At 37.4% G+C, this 27,893-nt stretch overlaps 1 protein-coding gene across 11 annotated transcripts in view; it reads left to right on the top strand.

The window, feature by feature from the left end:
* Mef2c (myocyte enhancer factor 2C) overlaps positions 1-27,893 on the top strand; it is a 162,919-nt gene that overhangs the window by 126,952 nt on the left and 8,074 nt on the right. For all 11 annotated transcript variants that reach the window (XM_042691021.1, XM_042691018.1, XM_042691020.1 and 8 more), the window contains 3 exons: positions 22,050-22,222; positions 24,850-24,979; positions 25,564-25,699. In XM_042691021.1, coding sequence (XP_042546955.1) covers positions 22,050-22,222; positions 24,850-24,979; positions 25,564-25,699 — 439 coding nt within the window. The remainder of the gene's footprint in view (positions 1-22,049; positions 22,223-24,849; positions 24,980-25,563; positions 25,700-27,893) is intronic.

The following is a 27,893-nucleotide window of genomic DNA, read 5'->3' on the forward strand; positions in this document are numbered from 1 at the left end:
AAGCATGGAAGATACAAGGTTATGTTTGAAATGTCAGAAAAATTCAACTTTACTGAAATATCCATGGGCAGCCTAATTAAAACATTTTGCCAGGGTCAAATATAATAACCTGCTATTTATAAGAAAGGAGATAAGGAAAATTAGCATACAAAAACATTTTTTATAAATGTATCTATTTGGGGTTAGTGTTTCTCACTTGTGGATATTGGCTCTTCACTACTGTGAAGTAAGTGATGAAGAAAAAGTATGTTACAGCACCATAAATAAACAGGGTGGGTACCATTAGCCTGCTACTTTGTATCTCTCTTGAAAAGTAAGTAGTAAAATTAGTGAATTAACTCAATAGTCGTATCTTACTGGATGCTGAGATGAAGTATTTACTTACCCTACCTCCCTCCAAAATTACTTGGTGGTTTGTAGCCTCAAAATTAGAGAACAAATGCAAACCAATATTTCCTGAATTCAAGTCATTGCCAAAGACTATGTTTAAAGACAATGGTAAGGACTAATGATTGCATAGTCACAAAGACCAAAGCATAAAAGAAGAAAGATAGATGTTCTGAGGTTTTATCTACTATCCCACAGTATCAGTTTGCTTACTATTATACAAATACTTCACAGTTGAAATGAAAGTTGTTAAAACTTCTAAAAAAAAAAAAAAAGTATAGAGGGAAACATTGGCTACTCAACTTTGATGGAAGAAGTACCTTGCGATTGGACAATGGCGAGGATGTTTTAAAATCCTGTACAGACAGCCGGGCGCTGGTGGCTCACGCCTGTAATCCTAGCTATTCAGGAGGCTAAGATCTGAGGATCGCGGTTCAAAGCCAGCCCGGGCAGGAGAGACCGTGAGACTCCTATCTCCAATAAACCACCAGAAAACCGGAAGTGGCGCTGTACTCAAGTGGTAGAGCGCTGGCCTTGAGCTGAAGAGCTGAGGGACAGCGCCCAGGCCCAGAGTTCAAGCCCCACGACCGACAAAAAATAAATAAATAAATAAAATCCTCTACAGAAAACGAAAAGCGTTTGGTATTTAATTCTGCTGTCATTGTCAATTCCCTGACAGATTGCTAAGTTTAAAAAGGGTAAGGATGTGGGAAAGTCTGCCACATACACACTACAGCGTTTTCAATTTTTAAAAAATATCTTAGATATTTAACAAATGCATCTTACTCCAGGATCTCTGCCCTAGGCATAAAACCCTCGAAATTGATGATAGCAAGTGTTATAACTTAATGATATCCTATAACATGAATGCATCACCTTCCTGCATTCTACATTGTTATGTAAACACCTCTTACACAGTGTTTAAAAATAGAGGAAGAAGCCCTTTCTAACTCTGGTTCCAAGGAACACCTGTTACAGATTCCTCTTAGCCTCCATCTTAGCTGTCATATCCCTCCCATAAACTTATCCAGCCAGTATCATATGTCAAAGTCAAATATATTTGTGCTGATGTCAGAGAATCACATAATACCCGGGGGAAACAAAGCCAGCCAGGATGTCTCTGCATTTTCAAAGGAGAAAGCTAAAGCCAAAAGATACCTTCGAAATTTTGAGTATTATCATTGAAATTCAGTGTTTTAGCTGTAGAGACTGTAGGGCCCAATAACAAGACACTGCACAATCACATTAAATGTGTTTTAGTCTTTGTGGTTTCTTTTTCTAAAGCAAGTCATCTCAACTTATATAAAGAAAGTAGTCTTATAAGGGAAGGAAGTTAATTGAACATCTATTGTGTGCCTAATAAATATGAAAAGGCCAAAAAGCTAAGAGTTCCTTTTTTAAGCTCAGTTTGATTGGAAAGCATAGCATCTTTCCCACCCAATCCCTGTACCATTCCTCTCCCTCATCTCGTCAATAAGTGTTACAGCTCCAATTCCAGCATTTTGATGGCTAATTGGAAGTAAGAGTCATAGGAACTTTTCTGCCTGGGCTGGCTTTGAACTGTGATTCTCAGATCTCAGTCCCTTAAGTAAGCTAGGATTACAGGTGTGAGCCACCAACTGTGGGTTTATTATTTGACTTTTTGTTTGACTTTTCTTTTATATGAATTTGAGAAAATTATGGATTTGTATTTTATATTAAATCTATTCCTCCCTCTCCATCCTCATTCCTTTGCCCTGGTTGAGGCTTAGAGCAATGTTCCAGAATGATTCCCAGGGCCTCCTATTCATCTGCCTGTGTACCTTTGATTCCATTCTTGTCTCCCTGTGACAGCTTGATCTTCTCAAAGCCTCAGTGACCTAATTGTAAATCAGGGAATTGAGAGGGACAGTAGAATTAAACACCGAAACCTTTTTTATATTTCCTTATTGCTCTTTGGGATTAACCATGAACCTCTTATTTCTGGTCTATTCCTACTTCTCAATCTTAGATTCTTGTCTGCCATTCAGAGACCTGTGCTCCAACTCTACTAATAGCAAACATTGAAATTGCTCAAACAAAGTAACTCATTCATTCTTGAAGCAGTGTCATAAAGTAGATGTTCCCATGATGCTATTTCTGTAGATGGGCAAACTGCGGCAGGGGAGATTGGATAATTGTCAGCTCTAGCCTTTGTGGTCCTAAATGCTACCTTGTGCTGCTACTGACACTGTCAATGTCTCTAGCCCTTACCTATCCATTCCTAACACTTAATGCCTCTCTTGGTTTGTGCTACTTTGCTCTTTCATCATTGCTGAGAATTCAGTTCCGCCATTCAGGAAACACTTTCCTGATTCTTGCAGAGGAGTTCTGCACCTATTTTCTGTGCTACTGTGGGAACTGTACTGACATGACTTACCTTCTTGCACAATAATTTCAGTCTCTGGGCACATTCTACCTGGGCAGTCAGCATTCTGGGAGCAAACTGTTTCGCTCAACAGATAAAACAACGCATACAATAAATATTCAGTAAATGATTTTTAGCTGTGTCTTCTGGACATAAAGTTTAATAGTGTTTATGTAACCTAAGAAAATAATTTTTTAAATGTGTAATATTAGAATACCGAACTTGGTATGTCATTTATTCTAATACTGTACACAACTAATATTTCATTGTTTTGATCAAATGATTGAGTGCCACTGGCCAATAAAATGAGATATTACTAAATTTTCTACCATAAGAATCTCAAGAGCTAATATATAGCAGTATATACAATATGGGTTGGTCAGCTACATTGTTGTTGGGAGTGTAAACTTGCTCAACCACTTTGGAAAGTAGTATGGAGGTTCCTCAAAAGACTCCACATAGAGCTCCCCTATGACCCAGCAATCCCACTTTTGAGCATTTACCCAAAAGTTTACAAACAAGACCACCCTAAAGCTACCAGCACGACTATGTTTATTGCAACACTATTTACTATAGCTAAGATATGGAAGCAACCCAGATGCCCCTCAGTAGATGAATGGATCAAGAAAATGTGGTATATATACACAATGGAATTCTATGCCTCCATCAGAAAGAATGACATTTCCCCATTTGTTAGGAAATGGAAAGGCTTGGAAAAAATTATATTAAGTGAAGTAAGCCAGGCCCAAAGAAACATAAGTCCCATGGTTTCCCTTATTTGCAATATCTAATATATGTCTGAGTCAAGCAGAAAAGGTCAGATGAGTTGATGTTAGGAAAATGAACCCTAAGATATGTATCCAAATGTTTTATTTCTTTTATGCGATTGTTTCTTTGTTGCTTTGTATGTCCCTCCCCCACAGTATAACCCCTGCTTTCACTGTATTTGATGTCGGTATAATTTGTGGAGGGGAAGGGGGAAAACAAAACATTTAAATAGGGATACAGGTGGACCCATTGCAACAATGAGATGTACAAGTCGTTATGTCGAAAGCAAACTTTACAACTTTGGGGGGGGGGAGTGGGGAGGGTTGGGAGGGGGGAAGGATGGGAAGGGATGGGAAGGGGAAACAAAGGAGGAGGCTACAATGCTTGATAAGAAATGTACTCATTATCTTGCCCATGTAATCGTAACCCCTCTGTACAGTATTTTCACAATATAAAAATTTTTAAAAAGATTACACATAGAGCTCCCATACAACCTAGAAATCCCACTTTTGGACATTTACCCAAATGATCGCAAACAAGGCCATACTAAAGCTACCAGCACAACTATAGTTTATCGCAGCATTATTCACCATAGCTAAGATATGGAACCAATCCAGATGCCCCTCAGTAGATGAATGGATCAAGAAAATGTGATACATACATGTGTGTGTGTGTGGGGGGGGGTGAATTCTATGCTTTCATCAGAAAGAATGACACCACCCCATTTGTAAGGAAAGGGAAAGACTTGGAAAAAATCATATTAAGTAAAGTAAGCCAGAACCAAAGAAACATAGGTCCCAAGGTTTTCCTTATTTGCAATAACTACTATACATCTAGGATAAATTTACCAGCAAAAAAGGTCAAAAGCTAGGTATGGGGTGGGGGGGGGGCGGGAAGGAGGAGAGGAGGTAGGGAGAGAAGGGATGGTAGGAGAAAAACAAAGGAGGAGGTAACAGTGCTCGATAGGAAATGTACTCATTACCCTACTCATGTAACTGTAAACCCTCTACACTATTTTTTACAATAAAAAATATGTGAAAAAAGCTAACTTAAAAAAACACGATGTATATATGACCATATACGATAATGCTAAGTGAAATGAACCCAAGATAGGAACACAAGAGGTTTTTTCCTTTGTCTCTGTGGTTTTTTATGTTTATTATTATAAAAATATTGTACAGAGGGGTTACAGTTACATTAGTAAGGCAATTTCCTGGGACTGGGAAGGTGGCTCAGTGGTAGAGTACTTGCCTTGTATGCATGAGGCCCTGGGTTCGATTCCTCAGCACCACATAAGCAGAAAATAAATACAAAAAAAAAAAAAAAAAACAGTAAGGCAAATTCCTCTTGAGCATTGTTACTCCCTCATTTGTTTTTCCCTTACCATCCCTTCCCTCCCCACCCCACCAACTCCTCCCTCTCCCCTCCAAAGTTGTAGAGTTTGTTTTTAACATAGTGTTTTGTATATCTCATTGTTACAGTGGGTCAGCCTGTATCCTTGTTTCAACATTTTGTTATTTCCCTTCCCCTCCCCAAACTAGAAAAATAATATATAAAAGATGCAGAATAACAGAATCAAATACAGTGAAAGCAGGGGTTATACCAAGGGAGAAGAACATAGGAAAGAAACAAAAGAAATCACATAGTACATTATAAGTACATTAAGAACAACAGCAACAAAGGTAAACTCTTGTGTCTCTATCTTGGGGTTCATTTCTCTTAGCACCATCTTATATGGTCCTATGTGCATAGCTTTTGACCTTTTTTCTTTGTCTGGTGGGGTTATCTAGACATATATTAGTTATTGCAAATAAGGGAAACCATGAGACCTATGTTTCTTTGGGCCTGTCTTACTTCACTTAATATAATTTTTTCCAAGTCTTTCCATTTCCTAACAAATAGGGCGATGTCATTCTTCCTGATAGAGGCATAGAATTCTACCATATATATATATATACATATATATATATATATATATGTATATATATATATATATCACATTTTCTTGATCCATTCATCCACTGAGGGGCATCTGGATTGATTCCATATCTTAGCTATGGTAAATAATGCTGCGATAAACATAGTTGTGCTGGTAGCTTTAGTATGGTCTTGTTTGTGATCATTTGGGTAAGTGCCCAAAAGTGGGATTGCTGGGTCATAGGGGAGCTCTATGTGGAGTCTTTTCAGGAACCCCCACACTGCTTTCCAAAGTGGTCGAACAAGTTCACATTCTCTCCAACAATGCAGTAGGGTTCCCTTTTGGCCACATCCCCTCCAGCATCTGTTGTTGTTAGATTTCTTGATTATAAACATTCTAACTGGGCTGAGGTGGTATCTCAATGTTGTTTTGATTTGCATTTCTTTTATGGCCAGAAAAGTTGAGCATTTCTTCATGTGTCTACTGGCCATTCTTATTTCCTCTTCAGAGAAGTCTCTCGTTAAGTCTTTAGCCGATTTATTAATCAAGCAGTTGTTTCTTTGAGGATTTGTTGTTGGGGGATTTAATTTTTTGAGTTCCAGGTATATTTTAGATATGAAACCCTTGTCTGTTGTTTGGCTAGTGAAGATCTTCTCCCAGTCCTTGGGCTTTCTATTGATCCTGCTAGCTATGTCCTTTGCCATGCAGAAGCTCTGCAGTTTCATACAATCCCATTTTTCCAACATTTTTTTGATTTGTTATGTTTCTGGATCACTATTAAGAAAGTTTTGGCCTGTGCCAAGAAGCCCTAGACTTTCTCCTACTCCTTCCTGTAATGTTTTCAGGGTGTCTGCTTTGACTTCATGGTCTTTGATCCATTTGGAGTTGATTCTGGTGCAGGTTGATATATAAGGATCTAGCTTTAGTTTTCTACAGGTATTTAACCAATTTGCCCCTACCATTCACTGAAGAGGCTGTCTTTCTTCCAGTCTATTTTTTGTTGCTGTTGTTTTTAATGTACTACGTGATATTTTTGTTTCTTTTGTATGTTTTTCCCCCATAATATAACCCTTCTTATTACTGTATTTTATTCTGGTGCCCTGCATCTTGTATATACATTTTTCTGATTTGGGGAGGGGAAGGGAAATTACAAAATGTTGAAACAATGATAGAGGTTGATCCATTGTAACAATGAAATATGTAAGACACTGTGTTGAAAACTAACTTTAAAACTTGGGAAGGAGGGAAGATTTAGGGACGTGGAGAGGGAAGGGATGGTAGGGGAAAAACAAAGGAGAGGTAACAATGTTCATTAGGAATTGTACTCATTATCTTACTAATGTAACTATAACCCCTTTGTACAGTATCTTTACAATAAAAAAAATTTAATATATGGTATGGTACCTCAGACTATCACAAATTGCCTCTTAAAACAATGAACCTCTTTCCTAATTACCACTCTAGGGAAAAATAATTTCTTTTTTTTGGGGGGGGGGGGGTCCGGTCGTGGGGCCTGAACTCTGGGCCCGGGTGCTGTCCCTCAGCTCTTCAGCTCAAGGCTAGTGCTCTACCACTTGAGCCACAATGCCACTTCTGGATTTTTTCTTTTTGCTTATGTGGTGCTGAGGAATCGAACCCAGGGCCTCAGGCATGCAAGGCAAGCACTCTACCAACTGAGCCACCTTCCCAGCCCGGGAAAAATAATTTCAAACATGATGGCCAATCATAAGAAAGAGTCAACAAGCATGGCACTGGTGACCATGTCTGTAATACTAGTTATTCAGAAGGCCGCAACCTGGAGGATCATGGTTCAAGGCCAGCACAAGCAAAAAAGGACTGTACATTCCATCCCCAAAATAATCAGCAAAAAGCAGGACAGGTATGGTTTAAAAGTTGGAGTATCAACAGAGCAAGCAAGCCAAATAAGATCATAGAGTTCAAAGCCCAATACTACAGAAAACAGAGAGAGAAAAAGAGACAGAGGGGGAGAGAGAGAAGTAGGAAGGAAGGAAAAGAGAGAGAAAGTAAAATTTAACAAGATAACCGGATGAGATTGCACTCTTGGAATAAGAGTTATGTACAGTAACTCATTATGATACATTAGTATATGTAACAGTTTCTGTTATTCTTTTAATCTTTTTCTTAGTTACTGAAATAAAGAGCTACTACTGTTGAAATTATATTTGGTCATATCCCTATATACAAATGCTTTTAACATGCTAATCTGAGTGGTTATTGATGACCATAAGTTTAAGTTCAGTTGAGATTTTGTAATCATTACATTTAGTGGAAATAACCATTTGTATTTATTATGCACTATCCTATTAATTCCCTCTGATTTCATTTTGATTACCTTTGATGGAGTAAAAAGTACCAGTGTGCCAAGAATTTACTGATTCATGGTTGAGAGAGGCGATGGAAAAAAAAAAGAGCAAAGCCTTTAGGAATTCCTGAAAAATTAAGAGACTTTTTATAACCTACAATAGCTATTTGACAATAAAGCAAGATATTTATATATATTGGTTGATAATTTTAATTGGCACTTATTATAAATTAGCTATAACTTTATATAAAAAGAAACTAACAGCTGTTTCTTTATTTGATTGTTAATTGTTTACTATTTTATGCATTTGGTTGTCAAGCATTGTCACTTCTGGAATGCCTAATTTATGTCAGCTAACTACATGGAGATTTGATGGTGGCAGTGTGTTGCCATGAATAAATATTGCGAGGCGAATAAGTAGACCTGCAAAGACTCCATCTAGCAAGATCTTCTCTCATGATTTAGTGCCTTTCTACTTGGTTCTTACATGGAGAATAAGACACAACTATCTTTAGAAGCCACTACAGACCTACCTAACATCATAAGCTTTTATTTACAGTATTATTTGTAACTCCAGCAGTGAAAGAATGGTTTCACTTATTATACTGTGGAAGTCAGTGGAACGGTGCTTTACAACTGAGGCATTCTCCCAGTCAGGGATGATTTCTTTATCAGTCAAAATACTTCTCTACATTTCTTACTCACTGGTTAAAAATATGCATAAAAATGGGTGCTGATAGCTCACATCAATCATCCTAGCTTCTCTGGAGGATGAAATTTATAGAAGATTGTGGTTCAAGACCAGTCCAGGCAGAAAAGTCTGCTAGACTTTATTTCCTGAATAACTAACCAAAAGCAGGACTGCAGGTGTGGCTAAAAGGTGTGTCCCTAAAGCTGAGCAAGTATGAGGAGGCCCTCAGTTCAAATCATAGTTAAAATTTGTCTAGAAAAATCTGCTTTAACAGCTCAGCAGTTTTGATGTTTACTAAAAACATTTCAGAAAGAGAGAATGTCATTTAGTAACTATTTTAAATCAAGAAAACTAATTATTAGCATGAAAATCTAATTCTTATATTACTTTAAGCAATATTAAGTAATAAATGAAGCAAATCCAGGTTGAGTTGGATTCTGTTATAAAAGTATTATTCTGTTACTTTGTATTGTTTTGAATTTATTCTCAGCTTTACCCTGGATGTTCACCCAAAGCATAAAGATTCAACACCATGGCTTTATCCCTATGATATATGAAATTAAGTAATGATGGTATTTTTAACTTAAACCAAGGTTATCAAGATTTGTTAAAGGAGAAAAATTTACTCAGTCCTGTAATTGGATGATCTATAGCAAATGATACATAGCCACTACCAGGAGGGTCAGTGATCACTTCCCATCTGCATGACCAGACTGGTTACAGATAAAGCAGTGTTGTACATTTGATCCTATTCTCTAGAGCTGATTCCAGTGTGGATAAGACAGGTCACAGAGAAGACAAATTAAGAATGCTATCAGGTAACAGATAACTCAGAATTCTGAAAAATCTGCATTCACTTCCTTAGGTTTTATGTAAGGAGTTTGATTTCCAGAAGACATTCAAATTATAGCTTCCAAGCTATAGTACTTTGGTTATCATATTTCTGATCTCTAAACTGCTTATTTTTCTTTTCATGAGACAGGATTTCTATATGTGCCCAGGCTAGTCTCAAACTCATGTGAAACTATCCTCTTCATTTATACATCATTGATTTACTACTGGAAGAGTGTGAGTGATTAGCAAAGCACTGGTCATTTTTAATGGTAAATTTAAGAAATTAAAATTCTCTTCTATCTAAATATTACTTTCATGCAAAAAATATTTGTCTATTTTCTTGTAGCAACCTTTCTTTTTCCTGGTATACTATTGAATTCTCTCTTCCCTATTTTGGGCATCACCATTTGATTTTATGTAGAGATGATGCAGAGACCAAAGCTTTTTTCATTAGCATTAGTAATGTGAAAATGTGTTTAAGTAGCCAACAGATGCTGAAGGAGGGATGTGGTTAAAAAGCCCCTCTTCTGGAAATCAATTTTTTACCTACCAGGGACTTTTTCACTTGAGGCTTTAAGGCTGCCCGCCAAGAGTATAATTTGCTACTTTTAGATAATCTTTTGCCAGTCACTTAAATTTTGCAGTTAGACTTACATAGTGTATTTCAGTAAAATTTCAGGTCAACGAGTATAGTCATGATACAGCCTCTATTTAAAAGATCATTAGCTACAGTAAACTAATGAAAGGAATCTTTACTTAGTACTAATATCAAGTAATGTGGTAAAAACTATAAAACTGTGGAGAAAAAAATTGCTCAAGCTTTGATTTGAGAAAATATTCCACTGGTAAATATTCACAGTAACCTAGGAATAGAATAACTTAGGAATGTATGTAATACATAAACTACTTCACAAATGACACTAGTGTCCTCACAAAGTCTGTGATATCTACTTTGCAAGAGTATTACAGAATGGCATTAATTATGCTAGGTTTGGTCATACATGTCTATTACCCCAGCACTCAAGAGGCTAAGACTGTCATATTGAGAGTTCTTGGCTCACCTGGGTTATATTGTAAGACCCTGTCTCAAAACAAAAATAAACTGTATGAGATAAGGTAAAGCATTTGACATGGTTTTGCCCTTAGAGTAAGTGCTCCTTAGTAAGTATTAGCTAAAACCAGAAAAAAGTGTGGTTTAATGCAGTTCCAGTAATATTTATTAAATGCACATTGAGCACACTTAGTGGTGTTCACAGAGATGTTCAACTTGGCCCCCATGCTCACAGATAGGGGGAGTGAAGCGACTACATTAATAAATCTAATGTGGAATGTGACAGCAGCTCAGCTCAGTGCAACACATTTCACTTTGAACATTATGAACTTCTGATGTGTTTGAAGCAGTTGTGTAAATGTTAAAACCACAAGTAATTATTCTTTCTCTTCTGTCACATCCTCTCTAATTTATACTGTCTCAATATTTTTGTTTATAAAAATGACTGGAAGAATGAGCGATTGTGTCAATAATGAAGACACCCCCTCATTTTTAGCAAAGAGACAGCCCCAAAATTGCAAGAAGTGAACAATTAAATGAGTCATAAATCTATCATTCACTGTTAAGTGGGGTTTTTTAAGATAGTACGGTTCAATATCTTTTTTAAAGTGTAATTATAAACTGTCCCTTAAATAAATCAGTAGAGAGAGTGAGCCTTGGTTCACTGGAAATATCAGATTGCCCATTTCTTCTTTATTTACAAATGGAAAACTTTGGGTGTGTGGGGGGGGAATATGGAGAAGCTTGCCAAATCTCAAACATCTGCTTTCTGTAATGATGCAGTGGAAATCTGCATTTGAGATTCACGTCAAAGCTCTCCTGCTTGCTGACAGGGTGATCTCAGTCTCATCACAGAAGTCCCCTAAATTTCAGTTGATAAATAAATATCAAAAATTGAGTGATAATGCCTGGCCTAACTGACCACTAGGACAAATGGGAGGGAAGGTTACAGACACAAATCAGTGTTTGGTATTGGTTTCAATATTTGGAAGGTAAAGATTATTTGCTTCTGCTTTGTAATGTAAAGCTCATAGCATGTACAATATGTTCAAAATTCAATATCCAGTCACCAGATAGACTGTCAATTTCACAAAAGATAACTGACAAACAATCCAAGAAACATTCAAGGCAAGATGTGAAGTTCATAAAGCCCAGGTGGTCATCAGGGGACATGGTCAGATATAAAACTTGAGTGGCTTTCTAGAATGTCTGCTGTACCCAGACTGGTACAGCTAAGAATAGTTTTGGCTTTGGCATGTCTTGGGTATTTTTCTAAGAACATGCCACAAAAACTAGAGACATTTCACAGGAGTTTCTTCATTATACACTATTATATTTTCCCCCTAAGAAACCCCCAGGAAGAGTGAAGACCTGGTTTTGTATGTAAGAACTCTGTAATCAGGAGGTCTTTAATAGGCTAAGAATCAGAGATCTGATTTACCCCACTCTCTATTACACATATTGAAATTTTCATCATTCCAAGATTTCTGACCCTTCCCCCCACACACACACAATGTTTCGTGTTTGTCCTTTCTCTTAGAGCCACCCTCATGAAAATGATTCCCTTTTCCAGAGAAAGGGAAGGGAAGGGAAGGGAAGGGAAGGGAGAGGGAGAGGGAAAAGGGAAGGGAAGGGAAGGGAAGGGAGAGGGAGAGGGAGAGGGAGAGGTAGAAGGGAAGGGAAGGGAAGGGAAGGGAAGGGAAGGGAAGGGAAGGGAAGGGAAGGGAAGGGAAGGGAAGGGAAGGGAAAGGAAGGGAGAGGAAGGGAGAGGGAGAGGTAGAAGGGAAGGGAAGGGAAGGGAAGGGAAGGGAAGGGAAGGGAGAAAGGGAAGGGAAGGAGATTGTGATTCATAAATGTTGGGTAACAATTTTCAATACTGTTAACAAGGTTTCAGGCACTCAGGGTGTAGTGAATGATAGACTGTGGTCTAGAGATCACATCCTTCTACCAAAAGAATAGTTATGAATGTCTTTTTCAGTAAACTGGGGGGGTCTATAAGCAACTTGCACCATTTGAAGTCATTTTCTTTGCAAAGGTGTACCATTGGAGGCACAAAATATCATCCCATTATTAGAAGCTTACTTGTAATCTTTAAACGTTTTAAGTCACATGTTAAATTAATTGATAAATAGCAGCATTATTATATATAACATCTTATGTTTAACAATTCAAATACTAAAACTATTTTTAAATTATTCTAATAAAAGAAAAATGAGGGGGCTGGGAAAGTGGCTCAGTAGTATAGTGCTTGCCTTGCATGCATGAGGCCCTGGGTTCAATTCCTGAGCACCACATAAGCAGAAAAAGCCTGATATGGCACTGTGACTCAAGTGATAAAGCACTAGCCTTGAGCTGAAGAGCTAAGGGACAGTGCCCAGACCTAGAGTTCAGGCCCCATGACTGACAGAAAAGAAAAAAGAAAAAATGAGGTCTGTGAGCTCAGTGATGTAGTTAAATCATCAGCACCAACACAAACACACACACATACACACACACACACACACACACACACACACACACACACACACACACACACACACACCTTAGTAGGAAAAACATTTGCTGAAATAAAAGCAAGAAATCAATAAGTGAAAGATACAGCGTGCATTCATCTTAATGCTTTTTGCTGTAAACTCCCTCAAACCAAATACCCTTAACAAATTACTACTCAAAGCAGTTTCATGTACCTGTCTATTAGAGGCTGTTTTTCAAATAAAAACATAGTGTAAGCTGGGAGCTGGTGGCTCACGCCTGTAATCCTAGCTACTCAGGAGGCTGAGATCTGAGAATCACAGCTGAAAGCCAGCCCAGGCAGGAAAGTCTGTGAGACTCTTATCTCCAATAAACCACCAGAAAACTGGAAGTGGCGCTGTGGCTCAAGTGGCAGAGCGTTAGCCTTGACCTGAAGAGCTCAGGGACAATGCCCAGCCCAGAGTTCAAGCCCCATGACAGACCCTCCCCCCAAAATCATAATGTATACCATAAAATACTAAACGTTTTTGTCATTAAGTGGTTATGATAGAAGGTGGTCTCTCTGCATTTATAGTCATGAGAAGATTGTTAACTAAAATTTCATACAATCATCTTTTAAAAGTAGATGTAGCTGGGTACTGGTAGCTCCCACCTATAACCCTAACCACTTGAGAGGCTGAAATCTGAGGACTGGGGTTCAAAGACAGCCTGAGTATGAAAGTCCATGTGCTTATCTCCAACTAATCACCAAAACACCAGGAGTGAAGCTGTAGCTCATGTGGTACAGTACTTATGGGATAGCACCCTAATTCTTAAGTTCAAGTCCCAGGATGCCTCCCACCCCCAAAAATAGCCACCCTGAAATTTAGTGTAGTGAACCCCAATGTTTTCTATTTATTTGTTTGTTTATTTACATATTTCCCTTATTTTATTAGCATCAATTAGATGTATGGGAGGTTATTTGACATTGCACAAAATGTCCCTTGATCACACTCATTGCTTCTGCAGCTCTCCTTCATATTCCTTCACCTTTTCTCAAACCAGTTCCAAAAAAACTTCATTTTCCATTTCAGGTACATGCATAAATTATTTCCTAATTATTTAAGACACTTATTGTAGATATTTGTCCAATACACACATCACTGTTCTGTATGTCTTTATAGGCTCAGAGTATTCTGATCCAGTGTGACTAAACTGTGTTGTTTTGTGTCATTTTGTTTGTGTTGTTTTGATTGAACCCAGGGCCTCATGCTAGTCGAGCACTCTTTCATGAACTTCATCCTCAGCCTCCATCCTACTGTTTAAGACTCCCAACATCAAATACAGTGAAAACAGGGATTATACCATGGGGGAGGTACATACAAAGCACCAAAACCACCACCTTATAAATATGTTAGAAACAATAGCAAGAAAGAAAAAAACCACTTGTGTCCTTATCTTGGGGTTCATTTTGCCTAACATCATCTTATCTGACCTTTTCTGCTTGACTCAGATATATACTAGTTACTTACTGTATTTGATGTTGGTATAATTTGGGGAGGGGGAGGGAAGAAAACAAACTGTTTAAATAGGGATACAGGTGGACCCATTGCAACAATGAGATATACAAAATGCTATGTTGAAAGACGAATTTTACAACTTTGGCAGGAGGGGTGGAGGGGTGGGAGAGGGGAGTGTAGTCATGGAGATGGAAGGCAGGGATGGTAGGGGAAAAATAAAGGAAGCAGCAACAATGCTTGATAAGAAATGTACTTATTACCTTGCTCATGTAATTGTAACCCCTCTGTATGGTATTTTCACAATAAAAAAAACTAAAAGAATAGTACAAATAATAATAATAATAAAAGACTCCCAAGTTGCCTGGGGAAAGTGTCCTTTAAACTTTGGCTTCATCTACCCTTAGGAGAAGTTTTGTCTCCTCCCTGGTCTCAACCATCATTAATTTCATATCTTCCTTGTAGTCATGTAATGCAACAAAACTCAGAAGGCTTTCAAATCTCAGAATATGATCAATTTTGAGTAGCAATGCATTGTACTTTAGGGTATGGACATATTACTTGAGGTTACATTGTGCATCTACCAGCTGACATCTCTTTGACAGTGAGTTAGAGGACCTCTCTGATATTCATATTTTCTCATTGGTGACACAGATACTTTTAGTATCCTTCAGAGTTATCCTTCTGAGAACCAAAGGTCTTTTGTATCTATGTCTAATATCAAATGCTTCCATAGCAGTTACTTGGTTTGAGGTACAGTTTGAGGCAGATAATATGTATGCTTGGTATTGTGACTATCATTAGTAAATAATGCCATATCATCCTTTCTATTTTTCATATTGTTCATTATCATTCAGTATGATCATGTTGACAAAGTTGAAATCAGGTGATTATTTGAGCATCTCTGATTCACACTACTTTTAGCCTTCTCTCACATAATAAAATAATGTTTATACTGATGAGAATAAAGCTCCATGGGATAAAAGGAATTTTAGTAGAGACATCATAGGTAGAACACAAATTTACCCGTTTTAGTTTCCTTTGTCCCCAACAACTGACTGCCATGTCAATCTTTCCATACCTGCTGCCCACTCCAACCTCACTCGACATGTGTCCTTTAGCAGGTGTAGCCTAACTTGCTAGGCAAGTGTTTTACTACTTCAGGCACACCTCTAACCCTTTTGCCCAGTTATTTTCGAGATTAGGGTCTTATTTTTGCCAAGGCAGGCTTGGACCACAACCCTATCTCAGCTTCCTTTCGTATCTTGAATGACAGTTACATACCACCACACCCAGCTTTTTCTGTTAAGATAGGGTTTTATGAACATTTAGTCCCCTCTGGTTTTGGACAGAGATCTTCCCAATAACCATTTCTCAAGTAGCTGGAGTTAACAATGTGAGCCACCAGTACCTAGACACACACACACACACACAGAAACACACACACACACACACACACACACACACATCTCTTTCTCTTTCCTTCTCAAAGGTATTCACTTTGAACTCAGGGCCTGGAGCTTCCTAAGGGGACTCATCACTAAGCCAGACCTCCATCACTGATTTTGCTGGGTATTTTTCCAGTGGAATCATACTTCCTGCCTGGTCATATGATTAGGTGCAATTGACTTACCTTAAACTTCCCATTAGCTAGCAAGGAAGGTCTCAGGAACAATTTTTCTTCCTGGGCTGGCATCAAACTGCCAACAATCTCAGCCCCTTATGTACGGACATGAGCCACTTGTGCCTGGCCCTATTCACACTTGTTATTCTCCCACCATTACTCTTCCTAGGATATCACGCTGTTGTGGAGAATTATCTTGGCACAAACTGTGACCCTAAAATCTTGTCGGTGTGGAAGAATCTGTATCATCTTAAAGTTTTCATTTTTATGAGGGAATATTTCTGCCTTATTCGATGCTCCCACTTGTAGGTAGCTAAGGTAATGTGCTGTAAAATGATTAATAGATATGACAAGCACACACAGGCTCACTGAACACTCTATAAACAAATGGAGTAGGTGGGCACTTGCATAAAAAGCTGATTTTTATGTTACCTGCTTGGTAAGCAGTTTGTCTCAATAGTTCACATGACCACCAATGTACAGTCATTATTGAAAGCAGAAAATTTTTTTCCAGTAACGTAAGGAAAGACTCGAAATTGTTCAGTTGTTCAACTCATTACATTTTCAGTTCTCACTTCATATTTTTCCAGTAACTAAACTTTCGGTGCTACTCCTGAATAATTCCTAATTTCCTAGCATGTTTTATATCTGTTTCTCAAGCATTCAAAAACGTTTAAAGAACAAGTCGTTGTTCGGTGTCACAGCCTCTAATTGTAGCAGAGGTTTAGAGGAGAGTGAGTTCAGGATGGGTTAAAGTTATCTGAAGGCATCATGAAAGCTTTGGGACTGTGGCTGATCCTTAAAGGACAAATTTGAATTAAACAGGAAACTGAACACTGGCAGTTGTTGAACTGTTAGAGCAAAGACTCGGGTGTATTCAGAGAACCAAAGGCCTGGCCATAGCATTGGAAATTAGGTTAGTTAGATAGAGTAGGTCAACTATAGACAACTCTGAGAGCCAAGCAGGGCATTGACCCAACTGTGTTAACAGTTGTTAAACAGCATATTACAAAAGGAATCCTCTGGAAGTGACAATTTAGAAAGATTTCACTTGGAAGGTTGGCTAGTGTCACACATATGCACAAAAGTTTGAATATGTCTTCAAAAAGCTCAAGTCTTCCTTAGGGCTTGAGGAAGAGTGATGTAACTACTTTCAAGAAGACCAGGTGAGGTAATATTGAAAGATGTAGTTATCAGAGACAAAAATCTCCAGGAGAATCATAGCAGTGGTGATAGAGACAGGAAGATTTGGTGTCTTTTTGGCTATGGAGATGGAAAAATAGGAGGAAATGGTCCACATAAGCAGTGTAGGGGATTAAAGAAAAGATTTTGCTGATGAAAAAAGTCATCATGATTTGTAAAGACTAGCGTCAGTTGTTCAGCAGTAATGGAGGCTCGCACTTGTATCTCGGCAACTCAGGCCACTGAGTGCTATTGCTCAAGTGGTAAAGAGCTAGATTTGTGAAAAAGTTCAAAGACAGTGCCCACACCCTGAGTTCAAGCTCCAGGGTTGGAGCACACCCCCCCCCCACACACACACACATTACATGTTTGTGTTTATAGTTGGAAGTCTTGGAAAAGAAAAAAATAAACAAAGGACAAGATTCATAATGCCTAAACATCCACATAGAAAAAGTTTTAGAGCCTTACACTCAAAGACAGTTACATGCTCTATCGGGTTCTGCGAGGCAAGGCAAGATGCCTTCCTCAGAACATCTGATGCCAGGAATATGTTCTTTGAATTTACAACTTCTTAAAATAGGAGTCAATAAAAAAAGAGGGGGGAAAAAAGAAGAAAAAAGCAGCAAATGTTTGCAAGTTAACAGGAAAGAAATAATTTCTCCTCTCACCCCTATTTTCACTGTATTTGATGTCGGTGCCCTGCATCTTGTATATACACTTTTCTGATTTGGGGAGGGGAAGGGGCAAAAATGCTTAAATAGGGATACAGGTTGACCCACTGTAACAATGAGAAACACACGACACTATGTTTAAAAACGAACTTTACAATTTAGGCAGAGGGTGAGTGTAATTGTGGAGGTGGGAGGGAAGGGATAGGGATGGTAGGGGAAAAACAAAGGAGGAGGCAACAATGCTTGATAGGAAATGTATTCATTACCTTGCTCATGTAACTAACACCTCAACACCTCCGTACAGTATTTTTACAATAAAAAAGTATAAAAAATAATTTCCCCTCACACTGTATTTGAAATCTTGAATATTCATACTAATTTTCGTATGATTGTTGACAAACATATAATCCATAAAATAAGATTCTGTTATCCTGCCTAGAAGAAATATCACGAGCACTTACATTGTTTTATACGACACAATCAGATGAAACTCTCAAAAGCTTCAATTGACTCTTCAAGTTTGGTTTGTGCCTCGTTTTCTTACAATCTATAATCAGGAAATACATTCACTCATGCTTTATAATTTTTGTGCTTTTAAGTGGCCGGGAGACTGTGACATCGCCATAGAGTCACGTCTACATTGAAAATTGTCTAAGGGGAGGATAATTTTAAAACGTAGCATGAAGAAAGGCTGAATCTGTATATTAGAAGGCTGTTGGGTGGTGGTGTTTCCCACCTCCCAGACCCCTGAGTTTAAATTTGGCCATGCTCTCTGGTGAATTTATCTTAAGCTGGGACAGCAGCCTCCACACAGGCCACAGCATTCTGAGTGAGGAGGAGGTTGTGGTCTCCCAGCCGGCTTAAATGCAGGCTCTTCTTAGCAGTAAACCACACGCATGTATTCATCATTGATTTCCAAATGATAGGTTTCTATATCACTGGTTTAGGATCCCCAGTCTTGCATTCCTGAATCTATATTATGCCAAAAGAATAACAATTTGGTGGCTGGAAACAGAAATGGTTATTATACGGCTCCAAAATGCTAGCTGGCCTAGCATGCTAAAAACAGCAGAAATTCACTCGTAAAAAAAAGCTGAATTTATTTGTTCTTAAAAATAACTCGAAGCTCTAAAAATATGAATTTAAGAAGTGTCATCATGGTTCAAAATATTTTATATACAGTGTGTGAGCACTTTAAAATCTGTAACTATTCTTCTAAAATGGCATCATTTCCAAAGAGCAGGAAATATTTCAGGAGAGAGAAACAGAATGCCTTTTAAAACTTTTTTTTCTTTTTTTCTTTTTTTTTTTTTGTTTTCAAGTATTTATTGGATGAAAATCTATGTATGCCTGTTTGTTTCTATCTTCCTGCCTACTGTTCACGCAAATTATTGTTGGAAATCCAGGCACAAAGACATAGATTCTTGGAATTTCTCAGAGTTTACTGCAGAAAATATATTTTTAAGCAACTTTTCATAGCCTCCATGAAGCATTTCCATCTTCTCACACTAGCCTAGTTCTTGTCATATCACAGGACAACACGTTGTGTGAAGCGGTTTTACTTCCTTTTAGCAAAATAACTCCTTCATGCAAACCAGTATCAGCATCCACTGAGCTGGGGTTTGAGCGTCTGATCTGTTCAGGCTTCATTGCACTGCTTAACTGACCTTTTTTTCTTCTTCTTTTGAAATTACTTAGCTATTTTTCCATTTGATTGTTTATTGAAACCAAAGATCACAGAAGCTTAATACATAAGTGACACATATACCCAGTGTGTCTATCTGAAATTTATCTGACAGGAATCTTGCTAACCTATCCCTTCAGACTGAGATCCTGACATAGCCACAATAAGGATTCTGAAAAAAAAAAAAAGTTAAATAGAAAAGTCCTCCGAGCATTTTACTTCAACAAAAAAAATTTTTCAGTAAATATTCTATGCTATTTCAGGTATCTATAGATACATTTTTATGCCATAGGTTTTACCATCATACATTATACAAATTAAGTGTAACAGATAATTTTAGCTTTTTGACATTTTTAGCTAGCTATACTGTAGCAAGTTTTCTTGAAGTTTTATTACATTCAATGAGTATTTCTTAAGAGATTACTTGAATTTGACACATGGTTTGAGGGTATTTTATGTCCATTTCTTCCATGTCTATAACTGGGAAATTTTTATGCACCTTCAAATTTTGAAATTTAATCTTATACTTATTTATTAGATAATCAGTCTATTCTGCATACATGAAATGAGACAGATAATGAATTGGGTATGAAGAAGAGATGTGCTGTATGCTGAATGCTCCCAATATATTTTCATTCAAAAAATTTTTCCTGTAAGTTTATCCTGTTATATACATGTGCTTTGCCTTCTTGATTTCTCCTTACTTCTACTTCAAGCCATCAAAATCGCCCCCAGAAAGGTCCACAATATCAGTCTTTCCTGCTCCTCAAATATCCAATGCCAGGGGATTCTGACCATCTAGAGGCCTATGTTTTTCCTTCTCTCTGTAACTTTATTGTGCCAAACTTTTTACCATAGAAACCTAAAGTGTTTTAGCCTGGATTTCAAGGTCTGCACATACCAGCTTCTGTGTTTTCCAGAACTTTCTCTTTTCATTGCTTCCCTTTTAAACAGGTTCCTCTCAGTGCTCCTGACTGTACATCAGTGCTCCTGATTCTAAATCCCTCCTTCAGCCCTTTCCCACCATCCAGACACAATACCCAGCCGGCATCTCTTCCCATCTCCTCTTTCTCTTCCAGACTAAAATCAATTCCTTAACTCTTCTATGACTCTTTATCGGATAATCTCTTGTTGCCTGGAAACTGAATAGCACTTAATCTGGATTAGACTGTGGGTACCTCATTCTAGGCTGTTTTGTTTAAGGCTGTACCTATTCCATAAGCATGTATTAGGTTACTGCAATAAAATTTAAGAGCTACTCAGGACTAGGGCTCTGTCTCTAAGTCCTTACTACTTAACACACAGTATCATGCATCCAGGTGTAATTGATACTTGAGCTTTGCAACGATAATAATGATGACAGTAACAATGAGGTTTAACTGTCTCTTTCAGAGAGCCTCAGAACACAACTAGCTAGCCTTGTTGAATCACATAGTTGGTTTCTCTTATTCTCCAATCAAGAGTGAGGCACAAAGTCAGCAAATGGCTTTCTCAGGTTGCATTTCCAATCAAAGTCTAGCTCTTCCTGTCATGGAACAGTATATTTTGAATATGAAAAACAGAGCATTTAAGATGTGTTTTTCTGCCTGGAGAAAGCTCTAATAAAGCCCTCTTAATCTTCCCATTGGTAGCTCTACCTATGGCTTGGCAAATCATTACTTCAGTGAAGGCATCATTGCTTCATTTCAGCTTCTTAGAAGGAGTGTTGTTTTTTTAAAAATCTGGGGAGCAGGAAATTCTGCAGGGCTTCAAGACTAAACACTGAACTTGGCGAGGAGGGCAAACCATATGTAAGAAAAACTGCAGGAAGAATTCACTCAGAGAAAGGACGTGGCCAACACAATGTGTGTGCCTGGCTTCTCTAACTCCTGCATGTCCTTGAAATTATACCCTTCACGGTTTGCCCTTTTTTCATCTAAGGACACACAGACACACACAATAAAACCCAAACCAGCAAACTGAAAGAGTGAGTCACAACAGCCAGGCCTCCACCAAACTAGTCAATTAAAGTACAAGACTAATTCTGTGCTTTTCTTAGAGCCTGAATGACTCTCTGAATGTCTTTCTGAATCTTCTTCATAGGAAGAAAAAACTGTGCTGATTTCTGAGAACATTGACATATACTCACTCTCTCCTCATAAGAAGTGTTTAATCTTCTTCAGGAACAATATTAAATACTAGTTTTATGTCTGTGTACTGTGACCTTCTGTTAAGCTTGTGTGTGTGTGTGTGTGTGTGTGTGTGTGTGTGTGTGTGTGTGTGTGTGTGTGTGAGTGTGTGTTGGGACTTAAAATCAGGGCCTGGACTCTGTCCCTTAGTTTTTTGCTCAAGGGCTGAGGCACATTTCTTCCTCCAGCTTTTTTGGTGATTAATTGGAGATTAGAGTCTCATTGACTTTCCTAAGCCTGTGCTGACTTCAAACTGAGATCTTCCGAGTTCAGCTTCCTAAGTAGCTAAGATTACAAGCTTGAGCCACCAGCATCTGGCATGCCGTATATTCTTAGGAAAAATGTTTTGAGTCTCCATTTCTCACTGAGTTCTGTCATTGTTTTGTGTTACCAGGGAATGGATATGGCAACCCCCGAAACTCACCAGGTCTGCTGGTCTCACCTGGTAACTTGAACAAGAATATGCAAGCAAAATCTCCTCCCCCTATGAATTTAGGAATGAATAATCGTAAACCAGATCTCCGAGTTCTTATTCCACCTGGCAGCAAGAATACAATGCCATCAGTGGTAAGGCAGAACTACATTTTAAATTGATAGTATATTTGTATCTCTAGAGCTATTTCAGTATCTGTCTAAATTTATGAATTACTTAAGTTCTTCCGGAAAATTAACACTATTAACTGATAGTATTATCAGTACAATCAATGGAACGCTTTTGTATTTAGCATTATTTCTGTAGCTGTTTTGTATTTTTCTTTTCTATGTTAAAACACACATACACACAGACACACACACACATACACACACACACACACACACACACACACGCACACACACACACTACTCTGTGGAACTGTTATCCTGAAACAAGAACATTTCCTTCTAATGCTTCCAATTTATAGTTGGAGAAACAGTTAAATTGTACCCTTAATAAAATCAGAAGTCCCCTAAAAAGAAGAATAATGAGTATATCAACATAATATTATTACAGTACAGGGATATTTATGTCGTCAAGATACTGACAATGAAAAACACTTTCCATACTTCTGAAAGGAATTCTCTTACTAATTTCAGTTTCTTTCTTAGAAGTATTGCAAGGTTAATATCTGATATGTCTAATATATCACATGTCTACGTTTACCTCAGTTCATCTTTGCATATACAATAGCTCTCTAAAGCAAACTGAGTTAAAATGCTTGACATTTTGAGAAGAAAGGCTGTGGGTTATAATTTATATCAAAAACAAGTTGTTGTACTGGATTATAGCTCAATGGTAGAGCATTCACCTATACAATAGGTAGAGCATTTACCTATACAATAGGTAAATGCTCTACCATTGATACAAAGCCTTGGGTTCAATCACTAGCCCTATGGAAGAGATAAAGACAGAAATGAAATATCTATTTATTTATATAAGGAAATACGAATAGAAACAAATATTAATAGGTACATAAAAGGAAATATATACAAGTATGAATTGAAATATCCCCCAGGCCCTATTTTTTTCTCACTAGTCTGCATGCCAAAAACGAAGAGAAATGTGTGGAACCACACACAACAGCAAAGACTTTTATCAGTCTTCTCCAAATTAACTGTCTTTAAGAGTGAGAATCTTTAAAACTCAGATTCAGTAGACAAATTTAGATCACTCTGCAAACACATTTCTTTTTTCTTCTTCTTTTAAAACATTTTTTCTGCTCTGTGGCAAACGGCAGAGTAAACCAGTCCTGTGAGATGATTAGTTTATAATGGCACAGTGCAGATTAATTTTGAATATCAACCAAAAATATCACATAATATGCTACAGTCCCTTTGGAAAAGACTGAGTCTAATAAATAAAACCTCCAACGGGGTTATAGCCAAACAGTGTAGGCCATGTATGGCAGGCTGTCTCTATCAGCATATTTATTCCAAGACCTTTGAAACTGATGGGAGTTTTTTTGAGTGGTTGATCCGGTCTCTGGCAACCAGGTATGACTCCCCACCCCCGACCCCCGACCCCCACCTCCTGTAAGTGGAGTTTCAAAGTGTAGTCTTTTTTTTATTTTTCTACTTTTCAAAATGTAGAGTTAAAATAATGAACACTGAGACACTGACCCGAGCTGGAAACTGGATAGATTGTCTTCACATTTAAGACAAACACCTCATTAAGGGAAACAAAGAATGCCTTTGTAAGGAGTTATCTTTTGAGTCCAGGCTTTAAAAACTGTTTAAACTCTGTGTCTATCAAAAGATGCTTTTTCTTTGGTTGAAAAGATTTTGCCCAATTATAAATATTTACAGACACTAATTATTAAAACTCCTTCCCCATGCTCTCAGTCTGAGGACGTGGATCTGCTTTTGGTAAGTGGTAGAAACGCCTTTCTTGAATCATGTGTGCAAAGACATATCCAACACTATTCTTTAATTGATGGAAGTAGTGCTGATAAAATCAAAAGTTTGGAATCTGATCATAATCTGTCCACATTGATTATATTTAAATACCATTAACTTCTACTATCACCTAGAAAGGGGAAAGAATGATTATTTTTCTATCCAACCTCTGTAGCTGGAGGCCATGCCTTAAATATTTTAACACTTAATTTACAGTAAAACCCAAACACAAAAATATTTCTTTTATTATTATAAAAGTACAATATTTCTTTTTCTGAGAATTAAAATTCTGTGATTTTTTTTTAATCTCCTTTCCATAAGAAGTTAAATACAGGAATTAGTGCTTTCCCATCTTTTTGGAGTTTAGAAGAATCTGAAGAAAGTGATGAGAGCACCACCTGCTGGTCAGAATATAACACAAGCCCTACCTGTCTGTATATAGAGCCGAATAGAAAACCCACTATGGTTGATTTTAATTTTTATTTAATTTGCATTTGAATAAAACTGAAACAATGGAAGTACAGTATACATATTTCATCAGTTCTCAACATAGTCTGTTTTTACCCATAATAAAGCTATGGTACTTGTTACTAGTTCAGTTGCCTAGGAGATACTGATGTAATGGGTTACTATAGCAACAGCTGGTCTCTTGAAGGATTGTAAATGATAGGGTTGGCAGAGTTCATAGAGACACATGTTAAATGATTAATTTCATGAGCTTTGTACCAAGTTATTTCTTTATGTGCAAAAGTAACACTGAAACTAATATTATTAACTTCTTTAAAATGTCATCAGTAATATCTTTTTATTTACTTTAAAAGAATCAAAGGATAAATAACTCCCAGTCTGCTCAGTCATTGGCTACCCCAGTGGTTTCCGTAGCAACTCCTACTTTACCAGGACAAGGAATGGGAGGATATCCATCAGCCATTTCAACAACCTATGGTACCGGTGAGTAGCTTTGCTGAGGGCGAATGCTACACTAAATAATTTTTATTGTAAAGCAAGACTTAAAGGTGCTGTCTTTAGCTTATTAAGAAGCTTTAGCTTATTAAGAAGCTCTGTGTAGTACCTGTGGTGTCCAGAACACACTGAGCCATTACCTGCTCCTTACTAAGATAAAGTGAATATCCACATTTTTCTTCCTTTAATGACTGTAAGATTTATTTGCCTGACCTGAATTCACAATAGAAGAACATTTTCAAGGAAATTCAGCTATTATTTCTTTAATGCAATGAAACTCACTCTCTTGAGATTGTATAAGGAACATTTCTAGACCATGAACTGTGGCTATATCATACTATGAGACTACAGTCTAACAAACTAGAATTCCACACTATAGTAATCCAGCGCTTGCATTGAATACTTATTTTTGGTGAATAACTTATTCCTTTTAAATTAAAATTACCCCCGATGATCGAAAAGATTGATCAATGTCAAGACAATTGTAGAAATTGAAAATATTTACATTTGGTTGAGCATTTGAGAGGTTTCTAATGAGATATTTCCTCTTGTTGCTTTATTCTTTCATCTAGAATACTCTCTGAGTAGTGCAGATCTGCAATCCCTGTCTGGGTTTAACACTGCCAGCGCTCTCCATCTTGGTTCAGTAACTGGTTGGCAACAGCAACACCTACATAACATGCCACCATCCGCCCTCAGCCAATTGGGGTAAGCAATATTACTTCTTTCCTCATGATTATAGAACGTGTTTTTAAGTGACAAGTGGCAGCCTTTACATATGTGCCTCAATTCAATTAGAGGATGTAGAATTCGACCTTGTAAGACTATGAAAGCAATATTCAGACCAACATTTCTTGAGAGACCTATTACAGCCCTAGTTTTAAGAGATTGAGGCAATCTGTGACAGATGCATTTTCTTCCTTGTGTTTACGTCATTTATTTCCATTGTGGACAATAATAGACTTTTTATCCAGTTAGATTTTCACACAGTTCACGCAAAAGCATTTGCAGTTATAAGCTTTTTAAGTTTTTGAGATTATCACTTAGCATAAACCAGTTTGAACAAATGTGAATGTAACGTCCGTAAGACTGACTTCTACATTTTTATACATACTGTGTATTTATAATATAGTGATAATATAGTTATATATTAATATATTATATTAAAATACATGAATCAGTACTAATTAGTACATGCAACATGCATTATTAAATTGAGGCAAAGGAATACTTTTTGTTGTTTCTCTGGTCAAAAGAATGTATCTTTCTGCCCCCTTGTGGTAGCTTTGAAATATGACTTTGTCATAGAAATGACATCTGTCATCTGTAGAATCTTCCAAATTTTAAAATACTCTGACATCATAATTAACACTACTTCTTATAAAACAGTTTTTAAAAACTAAATCTTAAACTGAGGATATTCATTTAAGTGCAATCATTTCAAAACTACAGTTGATCTCAAAAGAAAATAGTAGGGATATAAAATATTTACAGATAAGTGTTCATACTTTAGAAAGATTTTATATACGTAGCGCACCTCTGCTTTTCCACTGAGTCATTTCACTATGGTTAAGAACATTAGTAACTGCTTCCATATCCATGATGGACTATGGTTAGCTCCTGGGTTATTAACTTAGTTCCATATTCATGGGGATGAGAATAACCCATTATTTAAAATAAAAGCTGTTGGATAATATCTGAACTTCATTTTTCATTCATTCACCCTTCTCTCCTCCTCTCTCCCATTAGTTTTCAGGTAGTTTTGATATGACATGAGTTAAAATCTGATTACACTGCTTTACCCACTCAGCATTGGTATTTGTCCACACATGAATCACTACATCATTGAAAATCTAGCTTTTCATGTAAATAATAAAACAAATTTGCATGACATTGTTTCCCTGCTTTCTTGAAAGATCACTAATGGCTGGGCAGCAAAGGCTCACACCACTAACCATAGGTATTCAGGAGGCTGATATCTGAGGATTGAGGTTTGAATCCAGCCCGGGCAGGAAAATCCATGACACTCTTGTCTCCAATTAACCAACAAAAAGCTAAAGTGGAGATATGGCTCAAATGGTAGAGCACAGTGAAAAAGCCAAATGAGAGTGCAAGGCCCTGAACTTAATCTCCAGCACAGGCGCACACACACACACACACACACACACAATCATTGATGTTTATGCTGTATTAAGTTGGCTAACAACAAAGTTTCTCTTCAGACATATAAATTTCTTCTCCAATGCTAAGTATCCAGTCAGACATTAACATAGCAACTTTTTGGTGATTATCACTACGTAATGTCATCCATGCAAATTTACTATATACATATAGCATTTTACTGCCTTTTTGAGCAGTGAATCCACTGCTTTTTGTCAGTGATCATGTAACTGATTATTTCTTACTTTCACAAAATTCATCCACTATTATATACTAAATTTCCCTAGAAAATATCCATGTCAAGAGCCATATTATCTCATCCAAATGTCGCTTTCTTTTGTTTTTCAATTTTTAGTTACGGACACAATTTTATGTGCATGTTTTAACTGTACTATAGTTTTAAAATGCTTCTATATTAACGAGGAGAATACAATTCCTTGCTACCCTTTATAGAAGCTTCTTTAAATGAAAAAAATGACAGTACTGGACTAGAAAGATGCTGAGCACAACAGCCAACGATGAACCTTTTGTTCAGCTCCCATTTTTCTCAGCACTGAATCTTGGGTATAATTTAACTCCTAGTTTAGTGGGTTTTAATTGCACTTAGTCTCTTCCCTTAAACCATAAAAGAACCCTTTCAGTCTTTCTATTACTTCTCCTCCTTTTTCTCTCTACTTTTTCTTCTCCTTCTCCCTCTTTCTCTCATGTCCTCTTCATTACCTTACAATTCTCTCCCTGTCTT

This window comes from Dipodomys spectabilis, unplaced genomic scaffold (assembly GCF_019054845.1).
Source record: "Dipodomys spectabilis isolate Male_0828 unplaced genomic scaffold, ASM1905484v1 ptg000140l, whole genome shotgun sequence".
In the NCBI taxonomy this organism is placed as follows: domain Eukaryota; kingdom Metazoa; phylum Chordata; class Mammalia; order Rodentia; family Heteromyidae; genus Dipodomys; species Dipodomys spectabilis.